Source organism: Thunnus maccoyii, chromosome 18, assembly GCF_910596095.1.
Source record: "Thunnus maccoyii chromosome 18, fThuMac1.1, whole genome shotgun sequence".
Classification (NCBI taxonomy): Eukaryota; Metazoa; Chordata; class Actinopteri; order Scombriformes; family Scombridae; genus Thunnus; species Thunnus maccoyii.
In genome coordinates, this window is record NC_056550.1 from 9,406,053 (window position 1) to 9,423,908 (window position 17,856).

Here is a 17,856-nt window from a genome sequence, read left to right on the forward strand (position 1 = left end):
TTCCTCACTGCACTTATTGGCACCTAAAAGGGGAAAGAATATAAATGCTACAAATCTCAATACTCAAATATTCAAAATACTTCATTTGCTAGTTTTGCTCTCTTCAACGCTACGATGCTCCCTTTTCCTTTCAGTCTCTGCTGGATATCCTCGGTTCATAAACAGGGCTGTGGTGTTGTGATATGTGCAGAACAATCCAACGCATCCACTAGTGTGTGCAAGGAATCTACAAGCGCATTTAGGCGACTGAGCACCGATTCCAGTTCCAACTGTGTGGAAACCTCAGACCGACCCCTAGCACGCCACAAAACCGTGGGTAGAAAAATAAAAAACAGAAACGTCACCGTTAATTCTCCTGTGTGGGATGTAACAGCCCTTTCCTCGTGAGCTGAGCCACAGTCATCACGCCTGACTGCCTCGACTGGCTGGAGAGAATAAACATCAAGTTGTCGGGGTGGGGGGGAGGGGGGGAAGGGCTCAGGAGGTGCAGTCACAGCAACACAGCCGTGACGGAAATTTCAGCCTTTTAGTTCTTGAAATCAGAATCGTCACCTCGAATGTCCGTCCAGCCGCCACGCTGTGCTGTGTGAGAGTTCAGTGTCTCCGTGTGGGAGGTGATGTCATGTTTCCAAAGTGGTTATAAAAGAAGAGGATTCAGTTCTTCCAAGCGGGAGGAGCCACAACCAGAGTCTTTAACGTTGTTTTTCTTTGTCCGTATGAAGACTTTCCTCCCAGTTTGTGCCAGGCTAACATGAGAGCGCAGAGTGCCCGCCGGGGGCTCGTCCAGTGGGCTGATGGGAGATGTTTGTGGTCCAGCACTGAAATCCGGTCCATCCAGACCACTTGAGCCCCTCCCTGTAAAACTTCAACAACAATCAGAGGACAACATGAGCGACAATCATCACCACTTTACATAAAGACACAGCTTGATTCAAAGCTAAAGGAGTCATTGGAGTTTTGGGGGCAATTAGTGATGATAACACTGACACCAAAATCTGATGTCTGTGGATTTAACTCTTTAGCATGCAGTGTGACGCAGTGTGATGTCTGACAGAAGGCCACAGTACGTACTACTACTACTACTACTACTACAACCACTACTTAAAATTGTGTATTTCTTTAAACTTTTAAGATCTAAATAGGAGACACTGGCAACCTCACACCACATCTGATTTCTATTACTGCTCGTCATACAACGACAGAACAAGAGTTTATTGGAATTCTTTGAGTTTAAAACAATTAGCGGATTAACTGATTACAGTAAAAACATAAAAACATAACATAAAAGTACTCCTAAACATAAAAATAAAAGCAACATAAAAGGCAACATAAAATTACTTCATAAAGTACGGCACACATGTTGTTTTCATCTTGCTGTTTGCTGCTGTTCTGTTTTCATGACTGTACTGTGAATATATTTGAGTTTTGGACTGTTGGTTGGACAAAATAATCGACTTGAAGATGTTATTTTGGGTTCTGGCAAATTGTGATGGACATTTTTCACCGTTTTCTGACATTTTTTGGACTAAAAAAAGAAAATTGATTAATTAAAGATAACTAATACATTGATGATAATGATTAACCTATATAGCAAGTACGAAATTACTGAAAAATATGCATTATTAATAAATAAAATGTGACATTTTACAAATTAAAAATATAAAGTAAATGCAGTACAGTGTGCTTTTTACAGTGTAGTATCTGTATTTTCAGATGTCACCTCCAGAGGGCAGCAGAGAGTTAAAAAGTGATGAAGAGATGTTGACAATGAGGTGGAGGAGGGAGATGATGTCAGCAACCATCACCTCCTGAGTAATGACTCCTATGAGTGCACTGCGTATTACTGAACAGATGAGTGCGATAAGTGCAGAGAGGGTAAAAGATTCCACTATATACTCATCACTTCATACCCGGCACAGCTCCCCCGTTTCACTTAATCATAAATGCATCTTTGCTTTCAATATCAACATGCAGTAAATACAAATATATGTTACAACTATGACGATAACGTCCTGTATTTTGTCAAATCCAGTGTTGTATACCCCAAATTTGTATTTTCAGAGGTAACATGTTGGTAACAGCTGAATAAAAACTGATATTAGTATAGAGGCTGCTCCATTTTGGATTTGCCTGTTCTACTGCAGGGTTAGTCACGGCTACTAAAAACAAAAATTGAATAAGACAAGACATAAATATGAGGAATTTAATCTGGGCAAACTAGTAAAGTGAATAAAGCTGCACAAATGAGCCCTGGGCCAACTCCAAGTACAGTACAAAGAAACTCTGAGCTACAGTATGAAAAGCACACAGTCTTTTCAGTCTGCCTCACTGGAAATGATTTCTGCTCCACTGGCTTTTCAAAGACATGGAGTGGAGGGGAAAACAGAGTGCGGGGCTTGTTATTGGAATGCAGCGCTCAGACAGAACAAATCTTTGAAGTTTCCACACTCTGGACCAGCTCCATTAGAAACAGGTGTCTGTCTCTGTGTGAGGAGTTTGTCTACACGCTTGCTCTCATATACTCAGTGTTGTCTAAGCAAGTGTGAGCTCATGCATCTGCTCGTACGGGTGTGTTGAATGTGCATTAAAGTAACAGCATTATAGTGCACGTTTCTCACCTCTTCAATTGATGAGGATGCCAGTCGAGCGTCCCTCCTCCTCTTTGATGTTCTTCAGGTTATTCTCTGCCTCGTCCACAGTGCTGCACAGCAGATGCACAAAACACAAATTAATTATTGTCTTAGAATCCAGTTTAACAGTGTGAGCTGTGTGTAAATGTACATGTTAGTGTGTATGCCTACGTTAGGAAATCCCTGACGTCCTCCACGGTGAGTTCTCCGGTGGAGTCGAGGGTGAGGTCAGCGCAGCTGAGGGGGGAGTCCAGCGGGGTGTCCAGGATGGGAGACGACAGGGTGCTCGCAGGCTCTTCCGTTTGCCCTGTGAGGGAGACAGCCAGACAGTCAGAGTCTGAAGGTTTCTGCTGTGTCTGCAGGCTGGTTGTACATCTGGGTGACTGATAGTTGTGTGTTGTTGGAGGACTCAAACTGGCCCAGAAAAGTTTCCCAGTAATGTCAGACTAAGTATAGTCTCACAGAGTTGCTAGCATTGTAGACTCTGCTGGACTAATATTACAAGTTTATTACTTTCCTCACTTTTAGATGAATTGTTGCTGAAATTCACATTTCTAGTACCCAATAGCATGCCTCTGTTTTTCATCCAAAGTTAATCAAATCTTCTTCCTCATCTCTCCTCTTTCAGAATTGACAGTATTTCATGTTTTAAGAACACAAAATCTACACCTATCTGGGCACGATTGGTTATGGATTCCTCTTCTGTAAAACCCAACAAGGTGTGGCAAATCAAAAGTGGATGAGCCAAAAAGCGAAGATTAACTATTTTCCAAGTCTGATAAATCTGCATTTTTGCCTGTAAACATAACCTTTGTGATGGTGTATTAATGCTTACAAGTTGTTAATGAACAAGCAAGCAGGTGATAGGCCCACTAGGATATAAACAAACCCTACTCTGGTCTCCACAACAACCTTCATTTCCTGCCAGTGAAGGAGGTGCTGGGCAGGAGAGGCAACTGGGGCATACTGAATGGTTACCATGGAGACCAGAGTGGAACCCCTGCAAGGGCTGCTCAGAGTTTAAGAGGTTCACAGAGAGAAGAGAGAGAATAAATAGTTGGAGAGAAATAAGAAGAGGAAAGAAAAGCAACAGGGAGAAGAGAGAAAGCTAGAGAGAGAAGTAAGGGTAAAAAGAAAATGTATGTGTGTGTGTGTGTGTGTGTGTGTGTGTGTTCAAACCTACCCTCAGCCTGACCCATCTGGTTCTTGTGGGTTCCGTTGGCCTGCGGCTGCGTCGTCGTGCCATCACTGAGGAGACACATGAGCACACACCATTTACTTTGGCGATAGATGGAGTAATAATAAAGCAGTTACAGTAAAAGTATCATTTCTTTGGTTTCACATGCAGCTGAGTGCTTTGAGCTGGTGGTAACCCACTAGAAAGCATTACGAACAGAGGGCTTAGTGGTTCCCAATGTGGGGTCCAGGGACCACCAAGGGTCATTGACAGGTTTACAAGGGTCCACAGCAAATGTGGTTAATTTGACTAATTTTACTGCTCAGATTCAGATAATATGCAATTCAGTTAGTCATTACAAAATATCTTGGCGTCATGTTCATTTACATTGGAGGACACTGACGTGGAAACATTTGGGGGCCCTGTGGTGGGTAATAAATACATCACAGATGTAACCATGTAGATGAATGGAGGTTGTGAGTCCTAAAACGAGGTACACCGCTGCTATATGATTGTGTCAGTGTGTATGTGTTTATGTTACCTGGCCGGTGTGGGCTCTAGTGGTCGGTCCAGCTGAACAGAGCAGAGCGGTTCAGTGAGGACTTTGGCAGACAAGGAGAATCTCTCGTACTCTGAAGGAGAGATCAGGTAGAACCCTGTGTGGAACAAGCAGACAACAATTAGACAGGTAGACTTGTGATTAACTGTCCACATGATGTGTGTAGTTTATGCAGGGACACTGTTTCTGGAAAGACGAGCTGTGGTTAACTCTTTTTTAAAAAAAATGTATTTTACACATTTCCATTCACTTTCACAGTTCTGGGATGAAGGCAGAAGTCTCAGAGCCTTGGCAAATAAAACTTGCCTTATTTTAATCAATCTTTACCGAGATTATTTCTTGTTATTTCAGTGTTGAAATTTCATTATCAAAATGCTTTTTTTTCCACTTTCAATGTCTGATTATTTTACTGCACCTTCATTAAAAGTGTTTTCTCCTCACCTTGTCCATTCTTGGTGAAGACGCAGGATGCAATGCCACTGATGTCTTCTTTACGGATGCAGTCGTAGCGCACCTGAAAACACACAAACAATATGTAAAATATCAGCGCATCATTAAAAAAACCCAGTGAAAGTGCTGTTGCAAGTGTTCTAATATACCAATCAAACTGCACAATTACTGTAAATACTCCTAAAAAACACACAATCGTACAAACAAACTCTACCTGTGGTCTGAGGCCAGGTATGTTAAAGAGGTGCATGTCACCCAGGTTGGTCAGACAGACCAGTGTGTGTTCGCTGTAGTCTTCCTGAGCCGTGGAGTTGAAGACCACCAGAGCCACCTTCCTCACCCGACAGCCTTCATGCGCCGTCAGCTTGAACTTGGTCTTAGCGCTCACTTTGGGAAGAGAGAACACCTAGAGAGAGAGAGCAGAGGAGGACAGCCACGATTAAAAACTGTAACTGTATATTCCCCACAGTCATTTTATGTCTATTACATCATAATACATCTTTTTCAACCGTTACCTTGAGCTGTTCCTCCGAGGCGATGAGCACAGAGTGAGCGTTGGTCATATCCGGCGCGATGGCGAGGTCCTGCGAGGCTTCGTACGGGTCCGGTAACGGTTTCCCCCGGCCGTCCAACACGCAGATCGACACCACGGGGGCCCTGTGCATCAGCTGGATCTCTTTACCCAACACCGCCTCCACGCATACACTGCTCTCTCCCGCACCGCCCCGTTCACACACACGCCCTGAGCCGACGCCGGGCACCTCCAGAGCGTAGGCGTACACGCTGCCAGAGTTGGTGCCCGCCCATAGTGTGGGGCCGTGGTGCGTACCTGGTAGATACAGAGATAAGTCATGTATATGTCAATTCCAGGTGACAGTTTTGTTTGGGTTTTTTTTAAAGTCCTTGAATTTATAAAAGGAAATTCCAAGTTTAGTTCATAATCTCGATGAGCAAGTTAACACACCGTCACGCAGAAAGGTGTCAGCGAAACAGAGACATCGGACCACTCCAGACAATGAGTCGTCTGCTGACCGGGGTTCAATCCTTCGCTGTACCGGAGCCACGTCTTCCTGCTCTGCTAGAGCAGCATTTGCCTCTTGGACCTGCACATAACACACACACACAAACACACACAAACACAGTCACAAAATACAGAAATGAAATCAACTGTTCTCAACTCTACTTGCTCCCAGAGATCGACGGACATTTACCTTGCTGGTGGGTGTGGTGATGGTGCGTTTCTTCCCGGACACTCTGCTCTTGCGGATGCGTCTGAAGCTCTGTCGTAAGGACTTTTTCAAGGATTTGACTCTGGACAGGGGACCCTCCATTGCCAAGGAGTCATTAGGGTGCAGGGTACACCTAGGGGAACAATTTGGTGAATTTCATAAATTTATCAGATAACCTTTTCCAGAAGGGAAAGAAAAAGGCAAGAGCGGGGTAGCAGAGACTGAGTATAAATCCTGAAACGTCCCTGCTTTGGCCCGTGAACACCCAAGAATGAAAATGAATATCCCAAGCTGTGGCTGTGTGCTCCTACCTGGCCAGCACAGCGTTTCGTCTGTGGTAGTCAAACAGGCCAAATCCATGACTGGTCCCGAAGGAGATCAGGTTCCACTCGGCATGCAGCGCCACCGCCGTAACAGAGGCAGGTGGAAGGCACTGCACCAGCACCAGTGGCTGAAAGCCCGGTGGGAAGGGGGCGGGTTTAAGGCGCGGCTCCAGCCTGTCATGGCCCTTCCAGGTGAAGCCCTCCCTGTCCTGCAGCAGGTCAACCACCGATACGTCCACCAAGTGGTCCGAACGCTCGTCGCTCAAACCCAGCACAATCACCTGGAGAGATGAAAGGTGGAAGGAAACGTACTGTAATGGCTCGTTCAGTACTCGGTTTATGGTGTTCCTGTGAAATGTCACACGACTAGAAACTGACCACCGAAAAGTTCAAATTACTGGCACATAAAACAGCTCACCTTCAACAAAAAGTGGAATGTTTTCAGTGCACTAAAAATGTCAGGCCACACTCCAGTGACAATACATAAAAGGTGCATAAAAGTGCCATGCTCAGTTAAAACGTCAGCTTTGTCCTGGAGGATAACACGGTGGGAAAATCCTGTGTGCATTTTAACCCCACGACTCCTGAAGCTCTAATAGCAATAATCCTCATTATGTTGTTTGTTGTGCCAAACACTTTTTGTTGTGTCCAGTTTGTAAGGCTTTGAACTTTTAGTCCTGTTAAAAATCAACATAACTCTACTTAGCACAGGTGTACCTATCATGGCCGGGCAACTATTCAGTGTAAGAGCACTTGTGCAACTTCAGTCACACCTACCAAGTTGATCAACTGCCTTCATCTCCTTCAAGGAAAATAAAATCATCATAAAACTATTTAACTTCCTAGTGAACATTAGCAAAGATTATAGTAAATAGATATAATATATGTAAATGTTGATATAATTGGTCTTTATTGTTAACTTCCAATGTGTGTTATATTCACCTGCATAATGTGAATAGAAATTCTGATTTTCTATTCTATATTTAATTGTAACTGTTTGACTAAAACTCTTAAAACTTGTTGGTTTTAATCCACACGTAAAATGTCTTCAGAATAATAACTTCTAAAAGAACTTGTTGTATTGCATCTTTTAGAAATGACCTGAGACAGTGTGTGACAGACATCAGTGTGTTTGTTTTCGTGTGTACTGTAAGAAGGTTTTTACCTGTCCAGCAGTCCCAGCCACCACCAGCTTGTTACTGTATTTGCACAGACTGATCTTCTGGATGCCCAGTCTGGGGTCATCACTATATGGGTCAAAACACCCCACCTAAACACACACACACACACACACACACACAATAATAAGATTAGTTACTACAGAAACCTGCATATAGTTTACTTTGCATTCATTGGAACTAGTGGTTTATGCAAATCAACTTTGTTTTCCTTTCTTTCCGGTATCTGTTAACACTGTGGCTTTCTAGATCCATCACAGAAAAACAGATGATGCACTGACACCAAGACACTTCAGAGGAATGTTACTGCAGCTATGGCAGCATGCTGAATAAGCAAACAAATTCAAAAGGATGTTTTCTTCTAAATTCTCCACTTCCAACATCACAGCTTCAGAATCTTGGATCTGAATCGGTCACAAACAAATTCAGTTCAGGAAGACCGATGTCAAAATGCCATCCTTAAGCTTTCCTCCTCCTCCTCCTCTTCCTCTTCACTCTACGGCAGCCTCTTTACTCTTATTCTCCACCAAATGCCAGGACAATCCCCCCCCCTCCTTCCCCCTCATCCACACTCAGCAAAACATGTGCATTAATCTGTCACACACACACACACAGTAGGAATTCCAATAGAATCCCCTCACATGGGAGTTGTGCCTTGGCAAAACAAGGAGTAGGAAAAGTTGGTCACTAATGCACACATACACAGAAAGAGTGGGCTGATGGGTCTGGTTTTCATTACAGAGGAGAAAAAAGGGAAAGGCTCTTCATCCCATATGAGGGCCACATTCCTGAACATGCAGCTCTGTTACCACAGGATACATGAGGAAAGGTTGGGGGGGCTGAGTGGGAGAGCGAAGAGGAAGAAAAGAAGAGTAAAAGGAATGGGAAAACAAGCCTAAGAGGTGCGTGTGTGAAATCAAAGAGCGATATTAGACACCAAATAAAACAGTTATGCGTCTTCCTTTCACTGTAATCTCTGCCTGTCTAGAGAAGAGATCCCAGATCATATGCGCTTGTCTTGGACGTCCGACCGAAACGACGAGAAACGACATCTCCAACTCAAATTCATTTAAATATTCATCGAGCTCTTCCATCTCCATTTCCTGTCAACATCTACCAAAAAACCGTCCTGCTCGGCCAGATTCCCCTCGACATGAAATTCTGCTTCCCGATGCTGAATCAGTTCATTTAAATGTAACGCTGTACAGAAAACAGGCCATTAAAACTGAATCAGACTGTGGTTCCTTCAGAGTCAAGTTTTAATAACAGGAACAATGGGGTGGGCCTGTCTGAAAACCAAACACATGAAAACAATCAGATGGGAAAATTAGGCCACAGATGTAGTGTTACAGGACTGACTGTGCGTGTGTCTAAAACACAGATTGTTTTTATTCCCACAGCCTGTAAAATAAGATCTTGAGAGGAAAGACTTTAACTCTCCTGTTCCTTTCACCTCCTTTCACGCACTCGAGCCTTCTCGCTTCTCACCTTCCTGAAGGGCGGCCATTCCTCCTCCTGCTGCATGTCGGGGTCGTCGCTAGGGTCCTGAGGGTCGTCGCTAGGGTCGCAGTCGGTGTGGAAGACGTTGGCTGTGCTGAGTTTGTATAGCGGTGTGAGAGCGACACCTGACGCATCCCAGAAACGCACAGTGCCATCCTCGTGTCTGTGAACACACAGATTTAAAGAAATATTGCAACAGAAAATACAATCTGAATTTTCAGTGTAATTTGGTGCGAATCAATTAAGATTGTGCACATCTGATCATGTGATTGGCTTGGTCAAAAATACAGTTTGAGGTTTATTGGACACAGTACATGTAGCCACATTTAATACAATCCAATCCAATAACCTTTCAATACATTACGTAAGGGATAATCAACTAATAGGTGTTCATTATACAGTTTTAGGGCTGGATGTGGAGGCGAAGTGCCTTAAAACCGTTAAATGCACACCTACAAGTTGATTATCCTGCTTATACCATGCTCATTTGCCAACAATATAAAAGAAAAGCATTCGCAAATTTCTGGTTAAAGTTTTGCACTCAAAATCAAAAGGTTAGGAAGCACCAGCTTGCCGTTGTCATGACAACTTGCCTCACTGTACTCGCTGTCAGCCTAAACCGTGGTGTCATTAAGCATAACCGCAGAGTATGTCTCCAAATCAGTGTTTCAAAGTCTCTCAGTATATTAACTGCCCATTTTGTTGCCTTTTTTGTATTAATCTCATCCTCCTCTTCCTCAATCATTTTAAGATCCTCAGGTGTCAGTTCCTTGTGCTGTTTTTTTTTTTTTTTTACGCTTGGTTTCTTTCTTTTCTTCTCCATCTCTTTTTCCTCTGCTGCGTCCCCTTTACTCAAAACTTCATAACGAGTAAGCCTTGACAGCTGTGCTCTTTGATGTTGCTATGGTTACAGGTTGGGTAGCGGATGAATTTAAAGCGGTGATTAAAATTGAGCCGAACTACATGTGCATCAAACGGTTTTAATGCACACCTGCCGGCCAATCAGAAAAGAGTATTCACCCAGACCATGGTATAAATCTTTATAATACTCACTTTTGTTGAGAACGCAAAGTGGTGTTGATTCAACTCGACTTAATTTTGAGGATGTGATTTGGTGGTTTTGAATTATATTCCATGACACTGAAATGTGTTTCTGATATAGTCCAGCTGTATTCTATTAGATTTAGCTAAGTGCACCTAATAGAATAGAAACTGTATTTTGGATTACAAGCTTTATTTCCATTAATAAAACCTAACAGCGATATCAAAATATGAATGTGAGAAGCTACAATAACAAAAGGTGTCCCATCCTTTTTTAGCACCTATCTAGCTAAACTGTGTTTATATGTTGTAGTTGTGTCTCATTGTGCTTCATGCCAACACTAACTCTGCCAAACATCTGTAGTTGGCAAAAGTCTGTCGGTTGTCTCAGGATTTGTTTATTGCCAGAGTAAATCCTGACAAATACTGCTTTCAGCTTTTCAGGACATGTCACATGTTGATCACGTTTTATGCAGGATGTCCATGTGGTTCACATCAGAATTGTTTCTAATGCAGCATTTAATCACTTACACTTACTAGAGAGAATCAGATTTGTGCCAGATTATGTAATGAAGAAACTGTTGAAAACTGGATCCACCTGCAGGATGGACACGACCTGTGACTGTTAATGTGTGTTATACAGTGTGAGTGAGTGAGTGAGTGAGTGAGTGAGTGAGTGAGTGAGTGAGTGAGTGAGTGAGTGAGTGAGTGTGTGTGTGTGTATAGATACCCTGTCAATAGCAGCTCTTGTTGTTTGGGTGGAGGTGCCAGGTTTTTCCCTCCACATATGGGCCAACTCTACACAGATAGACAAAAATTAGAGAAAAGTTAGAACTTAAAAGGCTACAGGAGAAAAAAAATTCACATACTGAACTTTGACTGACAACATATTTCCTGACGCTTTCTATTTTATCATGACCCCAGCTCAAAATGTACTAGCCCTGACACACAGGCATGCCCCACATGGATGAGCATGTGTAAACAGAAACTCTCTGGCCTCTGCAGCTCGGTGCTTTTGTTGGGTTTGCTCTGTTATAGTGACAGTCTCTCTGGTTCAGCCTCACACAGACAGACAAACGATTTACGAGCGTACCAGCTGTGAGTGTGAGTGTGTGTGTGGATGTTAGTCTAATGTGCAACTGATCAAATAGCTGATCTAAGCTACAAAGCCTTTGCAAAGCCTTTAACTGCCCACACCTGCTCTTAAAGTTAACACAATCACCAGCAGGCTGATGGTCAAACTTCCGCTGGTTTCCTCCTGGTTGTCCAGCTGCCAGCGTATGAGCTCAGATGAACTAGTACCATGAGCAATAACTACAATATCCTTACTTGAATGAATCAATTTAAAACTATTTCAATAATGACCTATTGATACTGCTCTCCATTAGCAAACAGATGCAGCAACTGAGCCTTGATATGAAACTCAGTAGAAAGCCAAAATAAAAAACTTGTATCTTGAATCTATAAGCATGCAGGTGTGTATAGTAAGCATATACACTGATTAGTGTTGATGGCTACATTTAAAGTACATGCATGAGTAGCCCTGGCCACTGGCCATACTCTGTTTAAGATATCCTCAGGTTAAGCTGCTTACATGCATCACGGATTTCCTGTAAGTGAATATTCCTGCAGCCATGAATAAACCAATGTCCAGAATAATCCTGTCATCCTGTAGCATCCTGCCAACAGCTACAGCTACGTTCTTTGACTGACATCACAGTTAACCATAGACTGCAAATGCACTGTGCTAACCATGCTAGCAGCTAGCATTAGACTCAGCTCCACCCTCTCATCCACATATGGTAACTTCTCATCACTTCTGGCTCCAAATATCCAAGACGGCGACGGTCAAAATGCCAAACTTGAGGCTTCGAAACATGAGACCACAAACCATTGGGTGACGTCACGGTGGCTACGTCCATTATTTTTACAGTCTATGATGTGATCTATCAAACTCAGCTCCACAGTGTGCTTCTCACCCCGTGTGTGTGTTGGCGGCCCTGCTGTGCTTTACCAGCGTTGACCAGCCTCTCCCAGAGTTTGGGCGGGACGCTGGAGATGTGGCAGGAGCAGGTGATGGCGGAGGAGTGGAGAGGAGCCAGGTAGGGAGTGGGCACAGAAGGCCACCCGGGGGTCTGGAGGTCGATAACGACCAGCTCCTCTTCTAGTAACACTACCAACGCCGACGGGTCGTCAAACTCTGTAAAAGAGGTAAGACAGAAAATAAAGCGCTGATGCTTCTGCAACATTTAGACTACACTTTTTATACAACACGTTAGTTTAGTCTAGCTGAAAGAGATGCTGAAAGTAAATTCTTGAATCAAAGGGAGAGAAAACACTGTAAGGAATCAAAAGATACCAAAGCACAAGCCAACCAGTTACACATCTTTAATGCTGGCCAGCTCCTCACCTTTCTCTTGCTCTATGCTGTGGACAGTAAAGAAGTCGATGACTCGGGATGTGAAGTCGAGAGTGACGTGGTCTTTATCTTGTTGAATGGTCAGACAGTGGCGGTCACCGTAGCTGGCTCTGGGCATCCCTCCGCTGTATAACAGCACTGGTGAGCTGGAGTGAGGCACACACAGACATATGGAAAGTATTTTTAATCAGGTCAATTTTATCCGCCATCATATCCGTGTTTCAAAGGATAGAAAAGCAGAAAAAAAAACATTCACACAAAATTCTATTAATTTGTCCACATATTCCTTTAATCTTTGTTTTATTTTCTTTGGAATTACTTCAGAAAAAAATCATTCTTTGGTTGACCTGGTAACAATCCCTACATATGTGAGACTGTCACAAATACTTGTGATATTGCTTTATTTTAAAAGGGCAAAAGCCAAACAGATTGGGAACCGCTGCTCTGGGGAAACACAGAGCAGGTGTTTCTAATATAATTAGGGCTCATTATTTTCTATTTTTTGATCGGGGAAGTATGTTTATTTTGGATTTTAAAGTTTATAAAAATACCACTTGCAACATTGTTGTTGTTGTTGTTAATTACTTTGAAAAACTGGGAGAAAATGCAAATGAGCTGTTTATTATGGGCAAATGTCTGCCATTTTTTTACTGCTTCTTGTTAGCACCTTCCTTACTGAAAACTCAAGCAAATAGTCTTCTTGGGGCAGGAGTAAACTTTTTGAATAAAAGGGAACATAAAATCTAGGTGAAAATTCATTTAGAAAGCACAATCAAAGACTACAAAATAAGAAGAAAATAAAAAGAAGTCTCAGATCTAATTAGACAAAATAAAGAAGTAAAGATTTACTGGCACTGTGAAAGTCTGTGTGCATAAATCAAGTGCACTCAAATAGGAAAAATGTGTCCCAAAATAAGAGTGAGTCACTCACCCTGTCTCTGCTGTCCTCCACAGGATTTTGTTGATGGCTTTACAGGGAAATGGGCCTGCAATAGATGACAACCATCAACAGTGGAGTTAAAAAACGTGAACTATTCCACATTCCAGAGGAGGCAAAGAAAAAGAAAAAGAAGAGCTGAGAGAAAAAAAAAATCTAGAGCAAAAGGAGGTTAAATGCTTAAAACTTTCCCATACATATTCTGGATTATCATCACTGTCTAGACCGTCTCAGAGTCACTCCCACAAGGAAGCTGACCGGACAGATCCCCCTAATGCTGACCCCAATTCTAACCGTAACTGCGAGTCTCTACTATGACTCACAAATATGTCACCAGTCACGCTTCATTCAGCCATAGTCTTCCAGATTAAATTAGATAGGATTAGGCCAGATGATGCCAGAATACAGTTTCATCACCAGACCTGGATGACAATACACTGCATGCCTCAAATATCTATTAGCTGGGAAACAGAAGTGTATGTGTGTGTGTGTGTGTGTGCGTGTGTGTGTGTGTTATGTATGCATTTCTCACCGTATGGGATGGTGGAGGACACTGGCTGGTGATTATAGGCGTTGCCGCTGGTAACAGCCCACACGGAGTAGCCACCATCACTATGGGAACTGACAAATAAGTTTCCAGAACGTTCCCACACCAGGCTCTCCAGCTGCTGCAGGGGGGGGTTCACATGTGCACACACACACACACACACACACACACACACACACACACACACACACACCAGGTCACATAGCAATAGAATCACACATACTATATATATATCTCGAATAATGACAACCTGTCGATTACTGAAGGAGTTTCCACTGAACTAATATCAGAGATCAGAGCATCTTTGAGCAGCTGGGACTTTACTTGCCGATGAGTCGATAACTTGGAAGACTGTTGGTAGCAGGCCATGCTAGCTTTAACACTTTTTAAATTGTGTCACTTGTAATTTTATTATTACTTTTATCATTCCAATTAAAAAGCAAACCTTTTAGGAAGACAGCTACTGTATTTTTGTGAACACTGATGTGTCCAAAGCAACGTAACAATTACAAGAAATAACGTAACACGCTGCTAAAGACTTTTAAGTTCTTCATTGTTCCAGTCTGAAAGATTTATCATGGAAAATTGAAAACGTACATCAGTATACACTAAACTTTATTCTATATACCAGGTACCTGCTTTCCCAGGAAGAGCTGATCGGCATGACGGGTACTCAGATCCCATAGGACCACCAGGCCTCGGCTGTAGCCAATCAGAATCTTCCCTGCATGCTGAGGATGTTCCTGAAGAGATTCCACCGGCCCTAAGGATTTCCCACATCTGTAGTCTTCTGGCAGGCTTGAAGAAACAAAACATTTCCCATCATCCTCCCACATCTGTCGCCTGTTTACCAGAAAGGATCTGCTTATCCAGCATGCTATAAATTACAAATGCCTACAGGTAAAACAGGTTGAAATAATTGTCAGTGAAGGGGCCTGCATCATTGATGGGTGATTAAGTAGTTCATCCTGCATTCTCACACATTCAGAGTAAAGACTACAAGGTGGATCCATAGTTAAAGTATGACATCACACTAGACAAAAAACTGGTCACAGCATCGACTGGGAAGCTGTCAAAGTCATCAACCAGGAGTCAGTGGATGTCCGGAGGAAGATCAAGAAGGACGGGTCACAATCTTCCCGCCATTTACAACCACCTGTTATCATGTGACCAAAGTTAAATCGTGGGTCACGTGATGACGACTGTTGTGTTCATTTTGTTCATTTAAATACATGTTATCAAGTTAGAAGTTAAATCAATCTTCAGACTTTCAAGATCATTTTGTTAGAGAGGAGGCCTGAATTCTGACTTCATGATGTAAGGTACAATTGGGATAGAGCAGGATGACACAAGGCATGGAGGAAAGATCTTTGGAAAATTCAGTGTTAAAATAAATGTATAACAGAATCGCCAAAGAGAGCAAAACTATCAGTATAAACTTTAATACTGCAGCGCAGACTGCTCGTCCAACAACAACAACAGTGAAATCGACATCGAGCTGGAGCTGAGCTTGTGAACTAGACATTCCTCTGAGGCAGCAGAGGAATGTAGAGCAGGACACACCCTCGAGATGTCAGAGGATTCCCTCAGCGAAGGACAGAGGGACAGAGAACAGAGAGGAGGAAACAATAGTGGTTGGAAAGCAGTGGAAGAGGACAGCAGAAATTAAATCTAACAAACAAACAAACAAACAAAAAAGAAAGCACTGCAGCTTTCTGGGCTCTTTGCGTCGGATGAGGCAGAACCATCGCAAAAGAGATAGTCAGCCAGTGTCCCCCCCTCCAACCTCCACCCACCCACCCACCCACCCACCCACCCACACACACACACACACACACACACACACACACACACACACACACACACACACACACACACACACACACACACACACACACACACACACAGTCACTTCGGACTGCTTTGGTAGGGTTCACTGAGGAAGATCCTCTCCGGAAGCACAGAGGCAGAAACATTCCCAACAAAGCATTCCATTGTCTCTGTCTCTCTGTTCACAAGTATTTTTAGGGAATCCAGCATCCTGCTACAGAGTCCCGGTGATGAGCCTCTGTGTGTGCGTGTGTGTGTGTGTGTGTGTGCGCACATTGGAGATTCAGCTGAAACACTTCCCCGACCGGAACACCGCATTTTGGCAGCCGGTACAAAGCCTCACTGTCTAAAACCTCCCCTCCTTTACTCACACCATACACACACACACACACATACACACACACACACACACACACAAAGCCTTATCAGGGCCCTCGTTAGGCCTCAGTTCTGCCCACTTCCCTAAACAGGCCTGGTTAATGAGGGGTTTGGTCAACCAGTAAGACAGTCAGTCATAGAGCATAAAAAGACACCCAACAGAAGCTCTGTGATACACTGCCAGTGCATCGACAAGGAATGCAGCAAGAAAAGTTGCCGCATTCAAAATAAAGACTACTTTCTCATATATGCATAAAAAACAAAAACAAAACAATACTTCACGTTGCCAGTTTATCCTGAGGATCTGCGTTTATGCTGCGACACCACTGTCCCACAGTGTTTTATTCTTGTTCACTGCTGAACACTCACACATGGCTGTACACTGCTGGACGCCATACTGCATGAATGTTGAGGGGCTGGACAAAATAACAGAAACACCATACAATTTAAAAGCCCACTTAACAGATTTATACTTTATTCTACTGTATTGTTTTTTTTGTCCACCCCTCATTTTCCCACAACTTCTAGTCCAAAAAAACATCTGTTCACATTCTAATCCAATATTTAATGCAACAGTATCCCAAGACAAATGCCTCAACATCTCAATTATGTGCCAATCTTGGCCTTGAGTGCACCAATCCAACCAAAGACTCAAATATCTGCATCTGATTCATTGCTCCTCGCTCGCATCACATACTGTAAACTTGACATCTTGCAGAGTGTATTATTTTTCAGTTTTACATGATGTTTCTTGCTCCCTTTCCTCTACCCTCCCGACAGCGTACAAGAGATCTGAACGTTCTCATGGCCCCGTGAACAACATGACCCTGACCTGCCTGCTGCTGCTGCCGCTGCTGCTGCCAGGGTCAGGAGGGATATTTGTCTCTGCATGCGTGTGTGTGTGTGTGTCCGACCTGCTCAGCTGGAGCTGTGAGTCAAGGAAGTGTTTAGTGTGATTTCCAGAATCAGAGGTTTTCTTTCCCAGTCTGACTCAGAGAAACTCATGACAAATGAGCAGGCTGGATTATTGCAGTTCTCAGTTTATGGGTCTTCCAAACAAAACAATCCATAGATTACAACTTATCCAGAATTCAGCCACATGAATTATACCAAGACAAAAGTTCAGACCACATAACTCCAGTCCTCCAAAAGCTTCACTGGCTACCTGTTGTTTTCAGAATACATTTAAAATTCTACTTTGCTTCACAAAGCACTTGCTGGTGTGGCGCCACAGTACATCTCAGACATGCTGTCAGTTTATAACCCCAGCAGATCTCTCCAGTCACAAGGTGGAAATCTCCATGTGCCTAGAGCGCTTTCAAAGTCTGGTGAGATGGCATTCAGTATTTATACACTTAAAGAATAGAACAGTTTGCCTGCTGAACTTAGACTTGCTCCAACACTGAGTTCTTTCAAAACCAAACTAAAGACCTTCCTATTCAGTCAAGCATTTTCTTAAATGAACACACAGTATTTATACAGTATGTTTGTTTGTATGTGAGTCATATATGTGTTTTTATGTGTACGTATGCATGGATGTGTCTGTTTATTTGCACATTATTGCTGTTTTATTCTTTTTTTGGTTTTTACGTAAAGCACTTTGAACTCATTTTGTATGAGATGGTTCTATACAAATAAAACTGAACCGAACTGAACTA

The 17,856-nt window shown here is 43.0% G+C and overlaps 1 protein-coding gene across 1 annotated transcript in view; it reads right to left on the reverse strand.

Annotated features, from left to right (window-relative positions):
* Window positions 1-457: 457 nt before the first annotated feature.
* The window catches only part of llgl1 (LLGL scribble cell polarity complex component 1), a 33,724-nt gene continuing 16,325 nt past the window's right edge, over window positions 458-17,856 (reverse strand). Inside the window, exons 6-24 of the mRNA XM_042393832.1 lie at window positions 14,626-14,788; window positions 13,976-14,111; window positions 13,438-13,492; window positions 12,498-12,652; window positions 12,067-12,287; window positions 10,818-10,885; window positions 9,035-9,209; window positions 7,534-7,638; window positions 6,357-6,649; window positions 6,028-6,178; window positions 5,781-5,919; window positions 5,332-5,645; window positions 5,031-5,222; window positions 4,808-4,880; window positions 4,349-4,463; window positions 3,814-3,878; window positions 2,802-2,937; window positions 2,619-2,701; window positions 458-863 (exon numbers count right to left, since the gene is read on the reverse strand). Of these exons, the coding sequence (XP_042249766.1) occupies window positions 2,623-2,701; window positions 2,802-2,937; window positions 3,814-3,878; window positions 4,349-4,463; window positions 4,808-4,880; window positions 5,031-5,222; window positions 5,332-5,645; window positions 5,781-5,919; window positions 6,028-6,178; window positions 6,357-6,649; window positions 7,534-7,638; window positions 9,035-9,209; window positions 10,818-10,885; window positions 12,067-12,287; window positions 12,498-12,652; window positions 13,438-13,492; window positions 13,976-14,111; window positions 14,626-14,788 (2,635 nt within the window). The 3' untranslated portion in view covers window positions 458-863; window positions 2,619-2,622. The remainder of the gene's footprint in view (window positions 864-2,618; window positions 2,702-2,801; window positions 2,938-3,813; window positions 3,879-4,348; window positions 4,464-4,807; window positions 4,881-5,030; window positions 5,223-5,331; window positions 5,646-5,780; window positions 5,920-6,027; window positions 6,179-6,356; window positions 6,650-7,533; window positions 7,639-9,034; window positions 9,210-10,817; window positions 10,886-12,066; window positions 12,288-12,497; window positions 12,653-13,437; window positions 13,493-13,975; window positions 14,112-14,625; window positions 14,789-17,856) is intronic.